General features: G+C 34.5%; 1 protein-coding gene across 2 annotated transcripts in view; it reads left to right on the top strand.

Moving 5' to 3' along the window:
• ACER3 (alkaline ceramidase 3) overlaps window positions 1–21865 on the top strand; it is a 192637-nt gene that overhangs the window by 114024 nt on the left and 56748 nt on the right. For both annotated transcript variants that reach the window (XM_031961345.1, XM_031961346.1), the window contains 2 exons: window positions 4067–4119; window positions 15378–15430. In XM_031961345.1, coding sequence (XP_031817205.1) covers window positions 4067–4119; window positions 15378–15430 — 106 coding nt within the window. The remainder of the gene's footprint in view (window positions 1–4066; window positions 4120–15377; window positions 15431–21865) is intronic.

Raw genomic sequence — 21865 nt, 5'->3', positions numbered from 1 at the left:
GCTGAATAAGTTATGGTACATGAATGTTATGGAGTATTATTGTTGTACAAGAAATGACCAGCAGGATGATTTCAGAGAGACCTGGAGAGACTTACATGAACGGATGCTGAGTGAAATGAACAGAACCAGGAGATTATAATACATGGAAACAACAAGACTAATGTGATGATTAATTCTGATGGACGTGGCCCTTTCCAGCAATCAGATGATTGAGGCCAGTTCTACTTGTTCAGTGATGAAGAGAGCCATCTACATCCAGAGGGAGAACCTTGGGAATAGAGTGTGGAACACAGCATAGCATTCTCACTCTCTCTGTTGTTATTTGCTTACATTTTGTTTTCCTTTTCAGGTTTTTTTTTCTTTCTATATCCAATTTTTCTTATGCAGCAAGATAACTGTATAAAAATATATACATAGGTTGGATTTAACATATATTTTAACATATTTAATATGTATTAGACTACCTGCCATCTAGGAGAGGGGCTGGGAGGAACGAGGGAAAAATTTGGAACAGAAAGTTTTTCAAGGGTCAGTGTTGAAAAATTACCCATGCATGTGTTTTGTAAATAAAAAGCTGTAATAAAAAATCATAGAAACACTAAAATATATAGGTAAAAGATTCAAATTTACAAGAATAAGAGACATTCTCAAATTGATAAAAAAAAAAGTCAACAAATATGAAGGGGAAGTTTTCAGAGGAAGAAATCAGAGCAATCTGATATGAAAATGCTGTAAATCACCAATAATTAGAGAAATTAAAATTACAGCAACATTGATCAGATTAGCAAAAACTACAAATGCTGGAGGGCATGTGGGAAAATAGAAACACTCATGTCTTGTTGGTGAAGTTGTAAGGTAGTCCAAACCTTTTGGATAAGAATTTGGGACTCTACTCAAAAAGTTATTAAGCTATTCATATTCTTGAACCCAGTGATTTTGCTACTAGGTCTATACCCCCAAAATGATCAAAGAAAAAGAAAAGGACCCATATATGCAAAAATATTTATAGCAGCTCTTTTTATGGTAGTCAGGAAGTGGAACTGAGGATGTGCTTATCAGTTGGAAAATAGCTAAACAAGTTGTGGTAAATAATGTGATGGAATATTATTGTGCTATAAGAAATTATAAAGGAGATAGTTTCAGAAAAAGCTGCAAAGACTTGTATGAACTTATGGAAAGTGAAAGGAGCAGAACTAGGAAAATGATTTATATGATTACAGGAATATTGTAAAAATAATCAACTTTGAAAGAATAGTAACTAATGCACTCTTTGACCAACCATAATTTGAAAGGGTTAATTATCAAACATGTAATCTATCTGCAGAAAGAGAATAGGTTCAGAATACAGATTAAAACATTTTCTTCTGTTTCTTTTTTGTTCTCCCCACCCATAGATATTAGGAAATTTTTATTTACATGCCTATCGATATTTGTAATGTGTTTTATTTTTCTTGACTTCTCAGGAGTGATGGAGAGGGGAAGATGAAAGGAAAATAATTTGGAACATTAAATAAAATAAAATTGAATTTTCAAAAAAAAGGATCTGGTGAAAGAAGGAGTGGAGTCACCTAATATAGATTGTTTTCTCAAGGAGATTTACTGAGCTGCTATCCACATACAGAGAAAAAAACTGATGGAGTCAGAATGCAGATCAAAGAATATTGTTTTCATTTTGAGTTCCTTTTTCATGATTTTTTCTTTTGTTCTGTTTCTTTTTCCACAACATGATTAATGTGGAAATGTTTTTTTTTCCCGTTATTGCCCTTGTGTAACCGATATCAGATTTCTTGCCATCTTGGGGAGGGAATAGAGAAGAGAAAGAGAAAATTTTGTAACTCAAAATCTTTCAAAAATTAATTTGAAAACTATCTTTACATGTAATTGGAAAAAATAAAATACTATTAAAAAGAGGTTAACTGAGAAGGGAAGAAAAACTGTAGAATGATAGCTGGCAGGTATGGTTAGATCAAGTGAGGATTTTTTTAAAGTAAAGACATACTCCCAGATTAATAGATAGCAGAGAAGGAACTAGTAGATTAATAGAGATTATTAGAGACAGTGGATTATAATGGAATCAATCTGTGAACAAGATGGGAAGAAATTTGATCAGGGCTGCATGTCAAGGTGGTTTCTTTGGAAAGCAGAAGGGCCACTATTTCATGTGAGACAGATATGAAGGAGAGAATTGTGGAAGATGACATCTGAGAGGTATAAGTCAAAAAAACTTCTCTTAACTTATGGCCTCACTTTTCTGGATGAAGTTTGAGGTGAAGTCCTCCGCTCAGAAGGTGACCAGGGTAAAAGGTGAAGTGGTATTAGGGGAGGATTTAGGGAGATTTCAGCTTGAATGAGTGGGAATAGGAGCAGATTTTGGAGGAAGGATAATGATTAGTTTTAGATATGTTGAGCTTAAGGTGCTTGTGGTACATTTAGATGGAGTTGCCTAGCAGTCTTTGAGAAATGCAAGTTTGGAGTTCATGGCAAAATATGTAATTTGGGATGCATATGTTATCAGCAGTTTTTTCTGCACAACTAATTTTGTCAAGTTTGTATATACAGATTTGTAGCTTCCCCCAACCATTGAAAGAACTGACAAGGATTTGTGCTCCACATATTCCTTATGATGGGCACAGTACTTTATATGTGTTTCAAATTAAAAGGGATTGCAGCTATTAAATTCAATAGCTATAAAGAAAATTTGAAAGTAGTGAAGCAGTGTATAACAGAGGCATAAGGTCTCATTCCATTTCCCTCAGGGTGGCCTAGATCCAACTCTATTCTTTTTTTCTTAATTTGTACACTTTCTACTTTTTTATTATTATAGCTTTTTATTTACAAAACATATTCATGAGTAATTTTTTAACACTGACCCTTGCAAAATCTTCTATTCCAAATTTTCCCCTTCTTCCCCTACCACCTCCCCTAGATGGCATGTAGTCCAATACATTGCACCTTCTACTTTTGAATGTCATAAAATTTCTTTACTTTTTTCCATTGAAATCATATACCACACATTCTTCTTATCTTTTTGTGGTTTCTCCAATTAAAATCATCATTTTGTGATAAAAAAACTATTATCTATTCTACTTCTTTATTTTCCAAATGAACACTGATCCTCTCTTCTGAAATTCAGTAACACCAGTTGTCCTTTATTCTCCAGTCACAGCAAGACACAATAGTCCTGTTTCTTTTTTTCTGTAAGTGGAAAAAATATGCCAACATATTTCTTTCACTGCACAGTTAAATCAGTACATTAATAATCTGCTTCCTAATTTCTCCAGTTAGACTATATACCAATCATCTCCCTGTAAATCACTGAGGATGAAAGTTTATTGTATAACTGTAATGGGCTGAGGCTTGAGTTGATGCACTGAGGTCCCAAGCATGTGAAGCTAAATAGTAATTGGATTATACTCTATTAATATATATGCTTGGAGAAAGAATGGCCTCCGCCCACTCTCTATGCAAGTCCTGATGTGTTGTATAGGAAATGACGATTTTGGGGGGTGGAGGCAGAGGGGCAGGAAGAGAAGGGGAGGGAGACGGCTGGTTGGGTTCTGTTCTGGTGGCTGCTGGTCTCGTGGCTTCTGGTCTGGCTAGCTTCTTGACTCAGCTGCACACATTGCTATTGCCGATTCCCTTCGGCTTCCAATCTTTCTTCATCTTTACTGAGTATAAAGATTGAAGATTTTCCCCTAACCTGAATTCCTGACTCCGGCTGATTTTAAAATACGTGGTCATCACATATAACCTACAAACCAGCTGAAGTATCTCATGTCAAAAACGTCAAAACTGTTTTTTCAGTGGTTCTGTTTACATAGTCTGTCTCCTCTGTATTAGGACTTGCTCAGGAATATAACTTAATGAGGTAGTATTTTGTTTGCTAAAATTCTATTAATGAATTATTTAATTACATTAGAAATTTTAAATTCTCTTTGAATTTTGTTTCCTTTGAAAATAACTAACACTGGTAATGATGTCCTGCTTTGCTCCTACGTCCCTCTGTATCCTTTTCTCCTCCAACCCAAATTTTGTGCTAATTGTTGTTTTTTTGTTTCAATTTCAGTGGTAGGATTGGGATCGTGGTGCTTCCATATGACTCTGCAGTATGAAATGCAGGTCAGTAACACCAAGTGGCTCTGAATGGGCATGTATTTCCTTAATGCATAGCAGTGATGAGTCTTGGAAAAACCAAAGAAAAGCATCTCCACACACACTCCCCTTGCTCCATTATCCCCTACTCATTCTTCCAACACCCAAGTTTTCCTGTCAGTTGAAACTTGTTTGGGGAATTTGTGTGCCTGGAAGAAGTGAGACTGAGGGAATGGAAGGGATGAAGAGCAAATAAAGTCTGTACTTATGTAAATCCACAAATCCATTTGTGGTGCTGTTGTGTATTAGAGCCCTGGGCTGAATATAAAAAAAAAAAAAAATCTTGTCCCTTTCCTTCCCTGGGCCTCGATGTCCCCATTTATGAAATTAGTAGGGAGGGGAGATGTGGAGTTTCAATTAGATCTAGATTACTTAGTATTTATTTTGTATGTTCCTACAAAATAAAAAACCACATCTCCCCAGACTAGACTATAAGCTCCTTGAAGTCAGGGACTGTTTTTCACTTTTGTCTTTGTGTTCCTTATATATAGCCACAGTGCCTACCACATGGTAGAAGAAATGCTTTTTTGATTGAGATTGGTTGAGTCTAATGTTCTTCCCAACTTTGTTATTCTATATTGAAGTTCTAAAGGCCTACCCAATTCTGATACTCTCTATGTTAGATTCCAAGTTCTCACTTTTATGTTCTATGTTTTAAGGCTCCTTCTAGCCCCACACAGATGCCAACGTGATTTTCCTTAAGCCCAGATTTATGTCACTCCCTCACTCAGTAAACATCAGTGTTCATTTTTATGTATATAGGATAAATACACCCACACACTTATGGATGGATGGATGGATATGGATATATAAAGTCTCCAGTAAATCCTCTGTTTGATTTTTTAAATCCTTCACAACTTGGCCCCGATTTTTCTTTTCTTTTTGTAAAAAATAGCTTTTTATTTACAAGTTATATGCATGGATAATTTTTCAGCATTGACAGTTGCAAGACCTTTTGCTCCAACTTTTCCCCTTCTTCCCCCCACCTGCTCCCCCAGATGGCAGGTTGACCAATACATGTTAAATATATTAAAGTATAAGTTAAATACAATATATATGTGCATACAATACATGCTATATATATATATATATACACATATATATAGTACAACATATATATATGCATGTCCATACAGTTATTTTGCTGTACAAAAACAATCGGACTTTGAAATATGTACAATTAACCTGTGAAGGAAATAAAAAGTGCAGGCAGACAAAAATAGAGAGATTGGGAATTCTATGTAGTGGTTCATAGTCATCTCCCAGAGTTCTTTAGCTGGGTGTAGCTGGTTCAGTTCATTACTGCTCTGTTGGAACTGATTTGGTTCATCTCATTGCTGAAGAGGGCCATGTCCTTCAGAATTGATCTTCATACAGTATTGTTGTTGAGGTATATAATGATCTTCTGGTCCTGCTCATTTCACTCAGCATCAGTTCAAGTCAGTCTCTCCAGGCCTTTCTGAAATCATCCTGCTGGTCATTTCTTATAGAACAATAACATTCATATACCACAATTTATTCAGCCATTCTCCAATTGATGGGTGGCCCCAATTTTTCTTTGCAGCTTATTTTATATTACTCCCCTTTCTGCACCAAAGTTTATATTACTCCCCTTTCCACACCACATGGGTAAGCCAGACCTGTCTTCTCTCTGTTTCTCAGCTACAGCACTCTTAACCCTTCTCTGTGGTATTGGACCTGCTGTCCCTCATGCCTGGAGTGCACTCTTTTCTCACCTCTCTCATAAGAACTCAATACTAAATCCATCCCCGCCTCTTGTTTTTAAGTCATTTGACATTAGCATTTAAAAAATTATTCCAAATCTATATTTCTATGCCAGTCTTTCTCAAAAGCTCCAGTCCTATAGCATCAACTGTCTGCTGGACATCTCCACCTGGCTGTTCTATTAACATCTGGAATTCAGAATTTCCAAATTAAAATTCCATGTCTTTTTTCTTGAACTCTTCTCCTCCATACTCTTACTTTATCCTCCTGGTCAACCTCATTCATAACCCTCAAGTGATCCTTTACTCTGTAGTTTACCTTACTCCATATCCCAACAATGACCAAATTCTGTTGTTCTTCTGATAGAACACCTTTTGCATCTATCGCATTCTTTCTACCAACGTAGCTACCTACTACTGTGGTTCAGGTTTCTTACTTTTGACCTGAACTATTATAATAACCTCCTAATTGATTTTTCTGAGTCCATGTTCCCTCTTCTTGAATCTATCTTCCACATAGTCTTCCTTGGTCCTTCCTCAACTTATCTCAAATTTCCTTATCTAAGTATATGTTGCACCCCCTAGTAGCAACATGGTCCTTCATAAGGGCAAGAGCTGCTGTTTTTACCTTTATGGTCCAACATTTAGAATATTGCTTGCTACATTATATACACTTAATAAATGTTTATTGAATTGACAGCATCCAAATGTGAATTTCACCTTTAACATCCTTATTACAAGTACTCAAAAATATATAAATTTTTTCTCATCTATAACATACTCAAAGAATTTCTGTGAACAAAATGACATATATAAAAGCACTGTATTAATCATTAGTATATAAATGTGAACTTTTATCAATGTTGTTATAATTATTATTAGAAGCTCATAAATGCTTTATTATTTAAATGAATTGAATGAATTTCATAGGATCTTAATTATAGTTCCCATCAGCTCTTACATATGATAAATATGTATGTACCAGATTCTATCCTAAGTACTGAAGAGACAAGGAAAAAAAGCAATTTATGTGGTTTAAAAAAAAAAGTAGTCCATTGATGAATATCACTTTGAAAGCCACCTTGTGCCCTGTTAATATTCCAACAAGAATACCCTAAATTTATATGTAGATGATTCACATAAAGATATTATAAAGTTGAGAGAATTACATAGGTGTAATTAAGTAGTTGCTGATTTTTTCAGTTTTCTCTTTTTTGATATTAATATGATCCAGAATTTTTTCTACTTCTTTAGTATCTTCTCCCCATAGATTCATTGCATATTAATGCTAAAAAAAAAAAAAAAGAAAAAAGAAAAAGAAAAACCTTTCATGATTATGTTTCTGGAAGAAGAGTCAAGATGATCGTGGATTTGGTAGCACTATAGCATACTACCCCTCTAAATCTCTTCCATAAAGATTTAGAAAATGCATGAGACCTTAATTCTGATGAAGACAATCAAGAAAATTATATAATGAATAACTTCTCTAACCCAGGAAGACTTAAGGAAACAAAAAGAGAGGTTTTTGGATACAGGACAGGAATTGACCAAAGCATAATACCCACAGAGCATTTCAACACCTAGGAACTAAAAGAGGGTTGAATCTTGGATTCCAAATTTCAAAACAAAGATAACAAAGGAAAACAAATTTCAAAGCTATATTTTAAAGTGTGTCTCTGATCCCAAGAGCAGAATAGGAATTCATTGCTGAAGTTGAATTCAGTGTTGAGACCTGTAGTGGAATAACCAGAAGAATCCTACATTAAAGGAGAACCCGCAGTATAATCACTCTTTGGACTTGCAGAGCCCTACAGTTAGCCTAGTAGTGGCTCAATCCAGTAGCAATCTCCTGAGATTCCCAACTAGGAATAAACCAGCAGATCCAAACCTGAATCAGGAACTTTCAGAGGGTAGACCCTAAAGGCAGTGAACAGACCTCACCTCAGATCACATCACTTTGGTAGCACTAAAAGCTTGCAGACTTTCAGCCTGAATATGAAAACAGCAAAAGCTTAAGCCAGACATTTGCCTTCCTACCTCAACCACTCCTAGCACTAACCCAGTACTGACATAAAGTCTACAGTCAAGAAGTAGGCTAGAAGAATGAGAAAATGAAAAAATAAACCCACCAAAAAGGCTCAAGACATACATCCAAAAGAAGAAAATGACTGAAAAACATCTATAAGCAAATGAAAGCATTAAGGTAGAAAACACGAAAAAGATATGAGACTAGGGAAAAAGATATAAAAAGTGAATTAATACCTTGGAACAAGAGATAGAAAAATCTTACTGAAGGAAACAACTCATTGAAAATTAGAATTGATTAAATAGAAAATAATGACTCCGTGAGACATCAAGAAATAATAAAACAAAGTTTAAAAATTGAAAAAAGATGGGTAATATATCATGGGAAAAACAACTTGTGTGGAAAAGAGATCAAGGGAAGATTATTTTAGAATCATTAAACTATCTTGAAAAGTCATGACCAAAAAAGGAACCTAAATATCATGTTTCCCCCCAAAAAAATCTTAAAAGAAAACTGTCAGGATTTCTTTGAACTAGAAGATGAAATAGAAATTGAAAGAATTCACCAGTCACTTCCCAAAAGAAACTCCAAAATGGAAATTCTCAAAAATATTATAGCCAAAAGAAAATACTGTAAGCAACCATAAAAAAATTAATTAAAGTACTGTGGAGTCTTAGTATTATACAAGATTTAGCAGTCACTAGATAAAGGATCAGAAAACTTGGAATATGATAATCCAGTAGGCAAAAATATATAAGCTTATAACTAAGAATAACCCATAATTCAAGGGAAAAAAATGCACCTTTAATTATATAGAGCTCCCAAGCATTCCTGATGAAAAGACCAAAGATGCACAGAAAATTTGACATAAAAACTCAGGAATCAAAAAAAGGATAAAAAGATAAAGGAACCACTATTTACATTTTTATATGGAAGATGTAGTTAAATTGCATCTTCTCAGCAGTATGATTCTCCTCAATATACATATAGTCAAATCTAGCTGCATTTCCTGTCTTCATTTTTTAAATATTGTTTCTATTACCACATAAGCACAATCAGGAGCCAAGTATGGTAGTTCTATTGCCCTTTATTGGTGAAATCAATGTATTTCTTTGCAGATCTTTTCCATTTTTCTTTTTGTTGACTTTCTTCCGTTTTCATCCTTCAGTGCTCTTGAGTTTACCCTCCACTGCTTTTTGAGATAATACTACTTACAATCATCCTTCATTATAAAATTTTACAAACAAAATTATCCTAAACCTGCTTTGCATTTGGCCACCATTTCTCTTCACTTGGCAAGTAAGTCAGATTTTTTCTTTTTCCAGGCAGCAAGGTGGTGCAATGGATAGAGATCTAAATCTGTATTCAGGAAAACATGAGTTCAAATCTGATGTTAGAAACTTCCTAGTTGTGTGACTTCTGGCCAAGTCACTTAACCTCTGTCTGTTGCAATTTCCTTAATTATAAAATGGAGATGAAAATAATTCCTACTTCCTGGGGTTGCTATGAAGACCAAATGAGATAATTTTTCTAAAGCACTTAGCACAGTGCTTGGCACAGAGTAGACCCCTATATAAATACCTTTTCTTTTCTTCCCTCTTTCCTTCCTTTCCTCCTAGACTCTTTCACTTTTGTCGTGGCAATATATTTATATCATTTAGCTTTTATAAAAGTATTTTAACTGATACATTGTTAACTTTGGAGACCATTTCACATTTCTTTATTGCTACTTATTATCTAAATATAATCCAATATTGTTGTTTCGATAACATACTGCATATTTTTTATTCTTCTTTCTTTTTTATGAATTGTTGATATTTGCCCTGAAAAGTTAATGTTCTAACTATACACATACAGCTGATTCAGAATAGCACCCATATAAATAACAAATCTTTTCCTGTCAGTTGAAATAGCCATTTCATTTTTTATAATATCATTTGGTACTTACCATTTTGAATGTTCATCACTTCTTTTTTAAAAAGTTCATGATTTAAAAGGTTTCTTTGTAACTTACAAGTCTTTAACTTCTCTTATTTTTCCTAAACCATGCTTTTCTCTCTATTTCTCATAATTCTTATCTTTTCCTGCCATAATTAAGTCACTGAACATCAAAGTATATGTTGATTTAACTTGGAGATATTACCAATTTCATCTTAGAATTTTTCTACTTTTCTATCCACAGCAACTGATGTTGGTACTTACACATTATTTTCATGGCATTATATAATTTCTTAGCATTTGTGCTACATCACAGTATCACAAGAAATCCCATGAAATATTGCCTTATCCTCTATTTAAGTTTATTGAAGGCAGAAAAGGTTCACTTTTATCTTTGTATCCCTACATAGGAAGGATTTAATGAATGTTATTAGAATTATTAGAATGTGGAAAATAGGCATACTTTACCTACTTGTTTAGGTTTTATTTTTCCTGTAAGGTAAGCTAAATCCTTCAAGTAATTACAGATCTCTGTAAAGAATTTGTACAGTGTTGTTTGATTTGATGCAAGAGAGTTGATTAGAATGTCATTCACAAATAGGACCATCTAGAGCACCTCTCTCTTCCATTTCTAATTCCTGCTGGACATTAGCCATAACAGTGGCAAATACTTTACCAAAATACATCTCACTATTCTATACTTTGCTTGATATTAATAATCATAAGCCCATCAAACAAAAATTTCCATCTTATCAAGGAATCTTATATCATCTTAATATGCATGGTAGAAGCATTTTGTTGAAAATCCTTTAAGACTCTTATTTGCTCTATCCAGTCAAAATGATATAGGATGTTTTTAAAGTCAGCAAACAATAAATACAATAATATATTCTTTTCACCTTTCCAATCATCAATGTGATGGAAAAGATGTCTATAATAAGAAGTCATTCATGCCCAATGAATGTATATGTGTATGTACATATGTATATATGTCATTCATGTAATAGTTTTATAGATATAGGTATGTGGGTTAATCGTTATATCCTCTCTAATGCCTATTTCAGTAATAATATCTATAATTTTTAACAAAATTTCAGTATCAGGCTCTCAATCAAACAATCTTGAAAGCTAGTTCCTTGATATTTTCACTTTCTTGAACATGGATTTCTTGTGTGTTTTTGCTTGGTCTGTCTTTCTATCTCTTCCCCTCTTTAAGCCATTTCAATTTCCTCATGCAGCATATCAGAGTGCTTTTAGTTTTAAAGTAGGTGTTCTCCTGATGTACAACTACATGTAGAACATGTATCAATGATGACAAAAATACTAATGTAATTATTCTATTTCATGTCTATTGCCCTTCATCCAGTTTCATCATTTAGTGCTCTTCATTAAATTTTGAGAATTATTTTGCATTCTAAAGCAGCACTTACTATTGGATTCCATGTCCTCCTCCTTTGGTATGAGAGTGTCAAGGAAGTTTATATTTTCTCTATATTCATGTTTGTGTCAGTGGCTAATAATTTGATTTCATAGGAAATGATAGTAAGCTATATTGATATGTTAGTGTTTATTTCTTCTTTTTCTAATGCAACTAGGTGGTTGGTACAGTGGATAGAGTTCTGAGCATAGGGTTAAAAAGACCTGAGTTCAAATCAGGGCTCAGATATTCACTAGCTTGTGTGATCCTGGACAATGCCTTTGTTTCTTCTTCAAAGGAATCTTGAAGGCTGGTGAGTAGAGCATGAGCTAATGGCAAGTTCTACCATCCTGGAAGGACTTTAATATGGTCCTCAGATAAATTGTTTGATCCTATTGTTTGAGTACTCACTTAGCTGAATATAAAAAGGAACTTAACCAGCAAATTGGTCATTAGATGATGAATCATCTTTCTTGGTCAACCCATGAAACAGAGAAAAATATAAACTAGTCCTCAATTCTTTATGTGACCTCCTTCTGTTTCTTTATCGGTGATTCAGAGTGAAAGATAAAAAGAACCATGTGATATTCAAAATCAGGCCAATCTGTTCATTCTAAGGCATCCTGTGTTGTTTTCTCAACCACCCAGAATGGCCTTTTTAATGATATAAGTCCTTATGACCGAGGCTACACTAGGTTTTACTTGAAAGATTCTGCACCATCACTGAGGTTATCTGGAAGATACTGGATGTCTGTTGTTTGTCTTGCATTTTCAAAGAGGACCAATGGCACCAGGACAGCATAATGTCTTCACTGGTTCATGAAGTGGATTTAAGTGTATTTAAGAGTTGTACAGAGTCTTCAGTCTTACTCTTTTGGAGTTATCTAAGTCCACTGGCAAGACAGTGGTTAGGAGGGCTGGTAGCGGCAGGGAATGCAGTGGAGGACTTGGGTATCTTTGATGTCTGATCAAATGTTCCCCAGAGCCTGATGTAGTTGCCTTCCTGGCCATTGAAACAACTCATTCTGTAGTTGAAGAATCATACTCGAGGTAGACACCCCCTTAATTCACCATACAAGTCTGAGACTCACTGGGGTCTCTCACCCTGGCTTAGCCCATCTGCCAAGATAATTTTACTGGGGTGTGACTGCTGCATGTGCTACAGCTTCTGGGAGTCACTGCTGAGAGTTAAATGCTAGGCAGGCTTCAAAGTTGCATGAGCAGCCCTGAAAAGGGCTTGCCTAGTCCTCCCTGAACACATAGTAGGCTCCACTGGATCTCTGATGGCAGAAGATCTAATATAAGTCACAATGACAACTGCCCATATTGCTCAATGGTCAGACTTGGCATCATCTTTCCTTTTACAAAAAGCTTTTCCGTATTCTTGTGTCCAGTAGATCCACCCCTTTACAGGAAAACACAAAAGTCTGTCACCTTGAAAAATAGCATTTTAGAGAAATACACATAATTACTTCAAAATAACCCATGATAACCCCTCTCAGTGCAGATTTTCAGTAGCATTACAGATCTTTGTATAGATGAGTTATTGTAACCAGAACAAAACAAAACAACAAAAAACCCCACTTTTTAATGTTAAACAAATGTCTCCTTTTTGATAATTTTAGAAAATGGGAAGAAATTTCCCTGGTGGAATTTGAAGGAAAATCTGCTGTTGGCTGACTAAAGATTAACTACATTCTGGTGGCCTTTAAAAACCTAAATTTGACAGTCTTGGGGAGGGTCAAGGCAGAGTTAAGGCCAATATGTGACTTCTGCATTTCTACAAAAGAACAACAGAGGTGTTGAGTTGTTCATATTTGTTATTAATTATTAATTTCATAATAAAAAATAACTTCTTTTAATAAAATTAAAAGATCCTATTATTTTAGTTTTAAATCTCATTCTATGGACCATGATTACAGGGTATCTCAAAATCTTAAGTGTACTTTTCAACTATTTGGTATACTCTGTATAAATCCTGGAAGAATAAAATAAAGAGAAAGGGAAATTCTCTTTATTGTTTTTACAATGCTGTTTTAATGCAATTTTATGGGTCTTTATTGAGAGACACTATTCCAAAACAATTTTATTTAATACCCTTCTTGTTAAGACATGCATATTAATATTGCCATTAAATTAAGAAAATTATCTTTTTGCCTCCCTGGAATAAAAATTTTATTCAATTTTCATTGTAGCTTTCAAATGACTCATTATAAAAATCTTTAATTTGACTTTCATAAACATTTTTCTGGTAACTGAAGCATATAATAAGGAAAGAATAAATTGTGAATCTATTTTTTTCTTATATTACAGCTTTTAATTTGACAAAGGTTCAGGTATTTTTATTCTACTGACTTCCTAGATTATCTCTTCATTTCTGCTTCATTTTAATAATTAAAGAAGCTTTGGAGTGTTGTGTCTACACAATTGCCATTTAGATGATATTTAAACTATTATTTAAAAAGTTGCTTTTTACAGCTAATTATTTCTATTTCTTTTTTACTGATACAGTTAACAATGTATTTAATCATCAAATTAAACTAGAACCAGCAGCCATTAAACTGGCCTTAGTTTGACTTAGAAAACCATAAATTTATTTTCTTGTGTTTTAGCAATGTTTTTATTAAATATTTTGCAATTGTGTTTTAATCTGGTTCTGGAGTTTTGCCAGGGCCATATCTCAGAAGTAGAGAACAGTTTTTCTTAAGGATTACCCTATTTTCCTACATCCAGTTATTTGGCTAGGTCCACAAAATTAATACTGTAAATTAATGCTATAATCACTCCCTTTCTAATCTATAGTCATCACCCTAGGGTATACTTTCATTACTATATAACTAACTGGTCTCCTTGGGCTACAGTTGATTTCTAAATTCCCTTTCAAATCTATTATAATAGTATTTCAGGAGCTTTTTAATAGGTCTGTCTCCCTCCATTTTCTCACTACTCCAATTCATCCATAACATCTAATGACTAATCTTCCTTGTGCATAGCTCAAAATATTTCCAGTAGTTCCTTTTTGCTTATTGAATTAAGGTCTTGCTCCCTCCCCCGGCACTCTAGATCTTTACAGCAAGATATAATATATATAGCACTAAATTTGAAGTCAAAAAACCTGAGCTCAAATCACATTTTTACTCATTGCTATGAAAATAATTTTAACCATCCCCACCCCCATCCCAAAAGGATCTTTAGACACAGGGCACGTTGAGAGCAAAATCTAGAATTTAGACTCTAGATCATGGTGTCAAATCTAAATAAAAACAGGGGTCATGTATCGAGTTGAATATTGACTTAGAAAAACACATTAATATAATCTGTGTTCCAGTGCATCTTTACTTATTTTATTAAATATTTCCTAATTACATGTTTATCTGATTCTGCATTCAAGTATTGTGAGCTGCATCTTTGACATATCTACTCTGGATGAATCTTTTAAGTTCCCTTCCAACTATAAAGTTGGAAGCTAATTATTTCTGATAATCAGGTATTAGCCTACTTTTCTAGTCATTAACTGTTCCTCTCTTTGTGCTCAAAGTTTCAAAGTGGTCTACTTTTCTTTTCTCCATATGTGCCCCATGTTCTCCTAACATTATATTTTTGCTCAGGTTTTTTTTCCTCCATTCTACTCCCACCAATTCAAATCTTAAACATTTTTAAGACCTAGGTCAAATGGGACATCCTCTATAAAGTTTTCCTTGATTTTCCCAGTAAAATCTTTTTTCCTGTGACTTGCATAGTATTTTTTTGCCTCTTGTGTCCTTATATTTCATTTATATTGCAGTTATTTGTGTATCATATATCTCCCTTTTAAATTGTAATTCTTTGAGAGCAGGAAATTATCTAATACTTAACACAGGGCTCTATATGTAATAGCTGTATAATTTTATTTGCTGAACTGTTAAAAGAGCTTTTCAAGCCTTAGCTTCACCTTTATAAAAAAGTACAAATGGTCAGGGGAAAGTGATATATACTTTGTTCAGATCAAATAGGCATATGTGCCATCCTCCCCTAAAGTGGCCTTCCATCTGCTACACACATAAACACAATGTTTTTCTGTATTGTTATGTTCATTTTGATGTGAACAGTTATTCAAATTTTGTGTCTTTTCCTTTTGTAGCTATTGGATGAATTACCTATGATCTACAGCTGTTGTATATTTGTCTACTGCATGTAAGTACTTGCATTTCAGAAGAGATGAACCAGCAGTTTGATTTGTAATAAGATATTCCAAAGCCTTTCTTTTTTGATGTCTGGAGTGCAAGAATTATCATCCAGATGCTATACATGAAAGATGTAACTTGCCTCCGGTCACACAGTCATATGTGTAAGATCCATACTCAAATATTGGTCTTTTATATCTTAAGAGACCAGTGCATTTTCCACTACACAGTGCTTCCTCTGCTTTTATCCCTATAAAACATTTTACCCACAATAATATGGGTAGATGGTGCAAGCATTCATCCTCTTGTACAGATGAGGAAAGTGAAAATTAAGTAATTTTGAGAAAATTAAGTAACCTGCCTGGGGCTACATGCCTAAGTGCCAAGGCTTGATCCCAGGTCTTCTGAGCCCAAGACAAGGGCTTTTTCCATTACCTCACATTTGTAAGTAATATTACTGTCAAAGCTTTAATTCAGCTCTGAGGTTGATAAATAATAGTTAATTTATATCAGATAAAGTCATATAACTTTAAACATTTGAAAAACATAAGTGTTACATATACTCCATGATTTCATTGGTATCCTTGTTCCCTTTAATCCTTTTTTCAAATCATTGTTCCTGCTTTGGAGATATATGGTATTAATATGGTTTAAAGGCTGTCAAGCTCTCTTTAGAGCTGCTGTTTTCCCTCTTGGATATCCATCTGCTATCCAACTCTCACCCTTTCACCAAGAAGCTGTAGAATGAGCAATGGACACTCCCTGAGCTACCCCAGACTGAGGATAATTGAGGGGTCTGAAACCTGTTAGTGAATCAGGGAATATCTACCCCCAGCACACAAAGACTCCCCCCAATAGAATGGATAAAAATGATTTGTTCCATTGATCATAAAGGTGGTTGAAGAAGGTGCTGTGGAGTTCTTAGAGCTTGGTTAAACATCAGAAAAGCTAAAGTCACCCATTGCATCTTCGCCCATTGCCAATCATCTTGACTTTTGTCTTGTACTGGATTTTGATGACTGGAAGAGATAGTGAGACTGACAACTTCATGCAACACTGTCTCTCTTAAACCCAAATTATGTGCAAGTCAAAAGACATCCCCCATGCTATTTTACCATTTTTACCTACCTCAAAGTCCTGTGGCAACAGGCAAGGGGCAAAGCAGCAGGTGTGTATGGATACACAGGGAACTGTAGTCAGAACCCTGCACACAGGCAGCCCAGGCCATAGGGTCATTTCCTCGCTGGACTGAAGCAGTGGTGGGATTTGGCAGACTCCTGAGCACTTTTTTAAACACTGATTACCTGCTAGAATGAGGTAGGAACTAGAAGAAGCACCCTACCCAAAGGGATCATCAAAATAGGAAAAGGACCCATGTGTACAAAAATTGTTATAGCCACTCTTTTTATGGTGGCAAAGAATTGGAAATTGAGGAGATGCTCATTAATTACAGAATGGCTAAGCCAGTTGTATTATATGAATGTAATAGAATGCTAAAAAAAAAAAAAAAAAAAGAATGATGAGCCAGCAGATTTCAGAAGAAATTCAGAAAGTCTTATATATATACTGTTACTGACTGAAGGGTGCAGAATCAGGAGAATGCTGTCCAAAGTAGCAGCAGCATTGTGTGATAATCAACTTTGATAGTCTTAGCTCTTCTTAGTAATACAATGATTCAAGAAAATTTTTAAAAATTCATCATGGGAGAAGATGGCAGCGAGGAGGCACACAGCTGTGTAAGCTCCACATTTTCTCTCAGAATCCATCTCATTACAAGCCTCTGAATTAATGCTTGACTGAAAAAAACCCACAAAGAGTTACCAAGAGAAGACATCCTTGAGATTTGCCAAGAAAGTTGTCTCCAGGAAAGTAAATGAGCAAAAAATTGAAAAGGACCTTAACGATTGACAGCTTTTATTCAGACAGAGAACAGACTCTAAACCCTGAGGAGACTAAAAGCAGATTATCTCCAGGTGAATACCCACAGGAGGAGATCATCTGTTCCTCAGCACAGATGAATCTCATAGAAGAAATTAAAAAGGCTCTCTCAAGAGAGCTAGAAGAAAAATGGGAAAAGGAGAGGGAGGCTTGGCAAGAGAGTCTGGAGAAATTGTCCCACTCATTTAAAGACAGAATGGATAAAGAAAACAAATCCTTGAAAAACAGGATTAGTGAACTGGAAACAGAAAATAGCTCTCTAAAGAATAAAATTGGCGAAATGGAAAAACATTCCATAGAACAAATTGGACAATTAGAAAAAGATATTAAAAAAGTGAATGAAGAAAATACTTCATTGAAAATCAGAATAGAGCAAATGGAATTGCATGACTCGAGGGGACAAGAAGAATCAGTCAAGCAAAACCAAAAAAATCAAACAATGGAGAAAAATGTGAAATACCTTCTTGGGAAAACAACAGACCTGGAAAATAGGTCTAGGAGAGACAATCTGAGAATTATTGGACTCTCAGAAAAATACGATAAAAAAAGAGCCTGGACACTAGTTTCCAGGAAATTATTAAAGAGAACTGCCCAGAAGTCATAGAAACAGAGGGTAAAATAGACATTGAAAGGATTGATCGATCACCCACTGAAAGGGATCCTAAAATCAAAACACCAAGAAATATAGTGGCCAAATGCCAGAACCCTCAAATGAAGGAAAAAATACTCCAAGCGGCTAGAAAAACCCAATTCAAATATAGAGGAGCCACAATAAGGATCACCCAAGATCTAGCAGCATCCATATTAAAAGATCGAAGGGCCTGGAATATGATATTCCGAAAGGCTAAGGAACTCGGTATGCAACCAAAAATAACTTACCCAGCCAGAATGAGCATCTTTTTCCAGGAAAGAAGATGGCCATTCAATGAAATAAGTGAATTTCACCTATTTTTGGTGGAAAAACCAGAACTTAACAAGATGTTTGATCTACAAATATAGAACTCAAGAAAAACCTAAAAAGGTAAAAAGAAATCTTGGGAACTATATTTCTGCTGTAGAGATGTAAAAAAAAAATACATGTATACCTTGTTCTAGAAATTAGAGGTGGAAAGGACATTGTACCAGAAAAAGGGTAAAGTGGGGGTACTATATCTCACAAAGAGGCAAAGGAAACCTATTATATCTGAGAGAAAGAATGGAGGGGGATGAATATAGTGGATATTTTACTGCCATCAGAATTGGCTTTAAGAGGAAAAAAATGTTAGACATATTCAATGTATGGTGAAACTTCTCCCATCTCATTAAAAAGTGAGAAGGGAAAAGTGAAAAGGAAGGAATAAGCTAACCAGAAGGGAATATGGAAACTGTGAGGGAAATGAGTAAGATAGGGGGAAGAACTCTAAGGTGGGGAGGAGGGATACTAAAAAGGGAAGGCTGTGAGAAGCAAGTGGTGCTCACAAGTTTAATACTGGGAAGGGGGGTAAAGGGGAAAGAAGGGAGAAAAGCATAAACAGGGGTTAACAAGATGGCAAGTAATACAGAATTGGTCATTTTAACCATAAATGTGAACGGGTAACTCCCCATAAAGAGGAAGCGATTAGCAGAATGGATTAAAAGCCAGAATCCTGCAATATGTTGTTTACAGAAACACACCTGAAGCAGGGAGAACAATGCAGAATAAAGTAAAAGGATGGAGCAAAATCTACTATGCTTCAGGTGAAGTCAAAAAGCAGGGTAGCCATCCTGATCTCAGATCACAAAACAAAAAATTGATCTAATTAAAAGAGATAGGAAGGGCACCTATATCTTGCTAAAGGTAGCATATGATAATGAAGCAATATCAATATTAAACATATATGCACCAAGTGGTGTAGCATCTAAATTTTAAAAGAGAAATTAAGAGAGCTGCAAGAAGATAGATAGCAAAACTATAATAGTGGAGATCTCAACCTTGCACTCTCAGAATTAGATAAATCAAACCACAAAATAAATAAGAAAGAAGTCAAAGAGGTAAATAGAATACTAGAAAAGTGAGATATGATAGATCTCTGGAGAAAACGAAATGGAGACAGAAAGGAGTACACTTTCTTCTCAGCAGTTCATGGAACCTATACAAAATAGACCATATATTAACATAAAAACCTCAAACTCAAATGCAGTAAGGCAGAAATAGTAAATGCATCCTTTTCAGACCATGATGCAATAAAATTACACTCAACAAAAAGCCAGGGAAAGTAGACCAAAAATAATTGAAACTAAATAACTCTACATACTAAAGAATGATTGGGTGAAACAGCAAATCATAGACATAATTAATAACTTCACCCAAGAAAACGACAACAAGGAGACATCATGCCAAATGTGTGGATGCAGCCAAGCTGTAATAAGGGAAATTTACATCTCTAGAGGCCTACTTGCATAAAATAGAGAAAGAGAAGGTCAACAAATTGGGCTTGCAACTAAAAATGCTAGAAAAGGAACAAATTAACCCCCCCCCCAGTCAAACACTAAACTTGAAATTCTAAAAAGAAAAGGAGAGATCAATAAAATTGAAAGTAAAAAAACTATTGAATTAATTAATAAAACTAAGAGTTGGTTCTATGAAAAAACCAACAAAATTGACAAACTCTTAGTAAATCTGATATAAAAAGGAAAGAGGAAAATCAAATTCTTAGTCTTAAAAATGAAAAGAGGGAACTCCACTAATGAAGAGGAAATTAGAGCAATAATTAGAATTACTTTGTCCAACTTTATAATAAATTCGACAACTTAAAATGAAATGGAAGAATACCTTCAAAAATATAGCTTTGCCCAGATTAACAGAGGAAGAAATAAATATCCTAAAGAGTCTCATTTTAAAAAAAGAAATAGAACAAGCTATTAACAGCTCCTAAGAAAAAATTCCTGGACCAGATGGATTTACATGAATTTACCAAACATTTAAAGAACATAACCAATGCTATATAAACTATTTGAAAAAATAGGGATTGAAGGAATCCTACCAAACTCCTTTTATAACACAGACATGGTACTGATACCTAAACCAGGTAGGCTGAAAACAGAGAAAGAAAATTATAGACCAATCTCCCTAATGAATATTGATGCTAAAATCTTAAATAAAATATTAGCAAAAAGATTACAGAAAATCATTCAGTATAATACACTCATGATCAAGTAGGATTTATACCAGGAACGCAGGGCTGGTTCAATATTAGAAAGCTATTAGCATAATTGACATACTCTAAGCAAACTAACAAAACCATATGATCATCTCATAGATGCAGAAAAGCATTTGATAAAATCCAACATCCATTCCTAATAAAACACTTGAGAATATAGAATAAATGGACTTTTTCTTAAAATAGCCAGGAGCATATATTAAAAACCATCAGTAAGCATCATATGCAATGGGGAAAACTGAACCTTTCCAGTAAGATCTGAGGAAGCAAGGTTGCCCACTGTCACCATTATTATTCAATATTGTATTAGAAACACTAGTCTCAGCAATAAGAGTCGAGAAAGAGATTAAAGGAATCAGAATAGGCAGTGAGGAAACCAAACTATCACTCTTTGTGGATGATATGATGGTATACTTAGAGAACCCCAGAGATTCTACTAAAAAGCTATTAGAAGTGATCCATAACTTTAGCAAAGTTGCAGGTTATAAAATAAATCCCCATAAATCCTCAGCATTTTTATACATCACCAACAAAATCCAACAGCAAGAGATACAAAGAGAAATTCCATTCAGAATAAAATGTCGACAGCATAAAATATTTGGGAATCTATCTACCAAAGGAAAGTTAGGAATTATATGAGCAAAATTACAAAAATCTTTCCACACAAATAAAGTCAGACTTAAACAATTGGAAAAATATTAAGTGCTCCTGGATAGGTCGAGTGAATATAATAAAGATGACAATACTCCCTAAACTAATGTATTTATTTAGTGCTATACCAATCGGACTTCCAAGAAAATATTTTAATGATCTAGAAAAAATAACAACAAAAGTCATATGGAATAATAAAAGGTCAAGAATCTCAAAAGAATTAATGAAAAAAAAAATCAAATGAAGGTGGCCTAGCTGTACCTGATCTAAAACTATATTATAAAGCAGCAGTCACCAAAACCATTTGGTATTGGCTAAGAAATAGATTAGTTGATCAGTGAAACAGGTTAGGTTCACAAGACAGAATAGTCAACTTATAGCAATCTAGTGTTTGACAAACCCAAAGATCCTAACTTTTGGGATAAGAATTCATTATTTGACAAAAACTGCTTGGATAACTGGAAATTAGTATGGCAGAAATTAGGCATGGACCCACACTTAATACCATATACCAAGATAAGATCAAAATGGGTCCATGATTTAGACATAAAGAACGAGATTATAAACAAATTGGAGGAACATAGGATAGTTTATCTCTCAGACTTGTGGAAGAGGAAGAAATTTGTGACTAAAGACAAACTAGAGACCATTATTGATCACAAAATAGAAAATTTTGA

This window comes from Sarcophilus harrisii, chromosome 3, assembly GCF_902635505.1.
Source record: "Sarcophilus harrisii chromosome 3, mSarHar1.11, whole genome shotgun sequence".
In the NCBI taxonomy this organism is placed as follows: domain Eukaryota; kingdom Metazoa; phylum Chordata; class Mammalia; order Dasyuromorphia; family Dasyuridae; genus Sarcophilus; species Sarcophilus harrisii.
The sequence above is the reverse complement of the archived record's forward strand: the minus strand, read 5'-3'. Positions and strand labels throughout refer to the sequence as shown.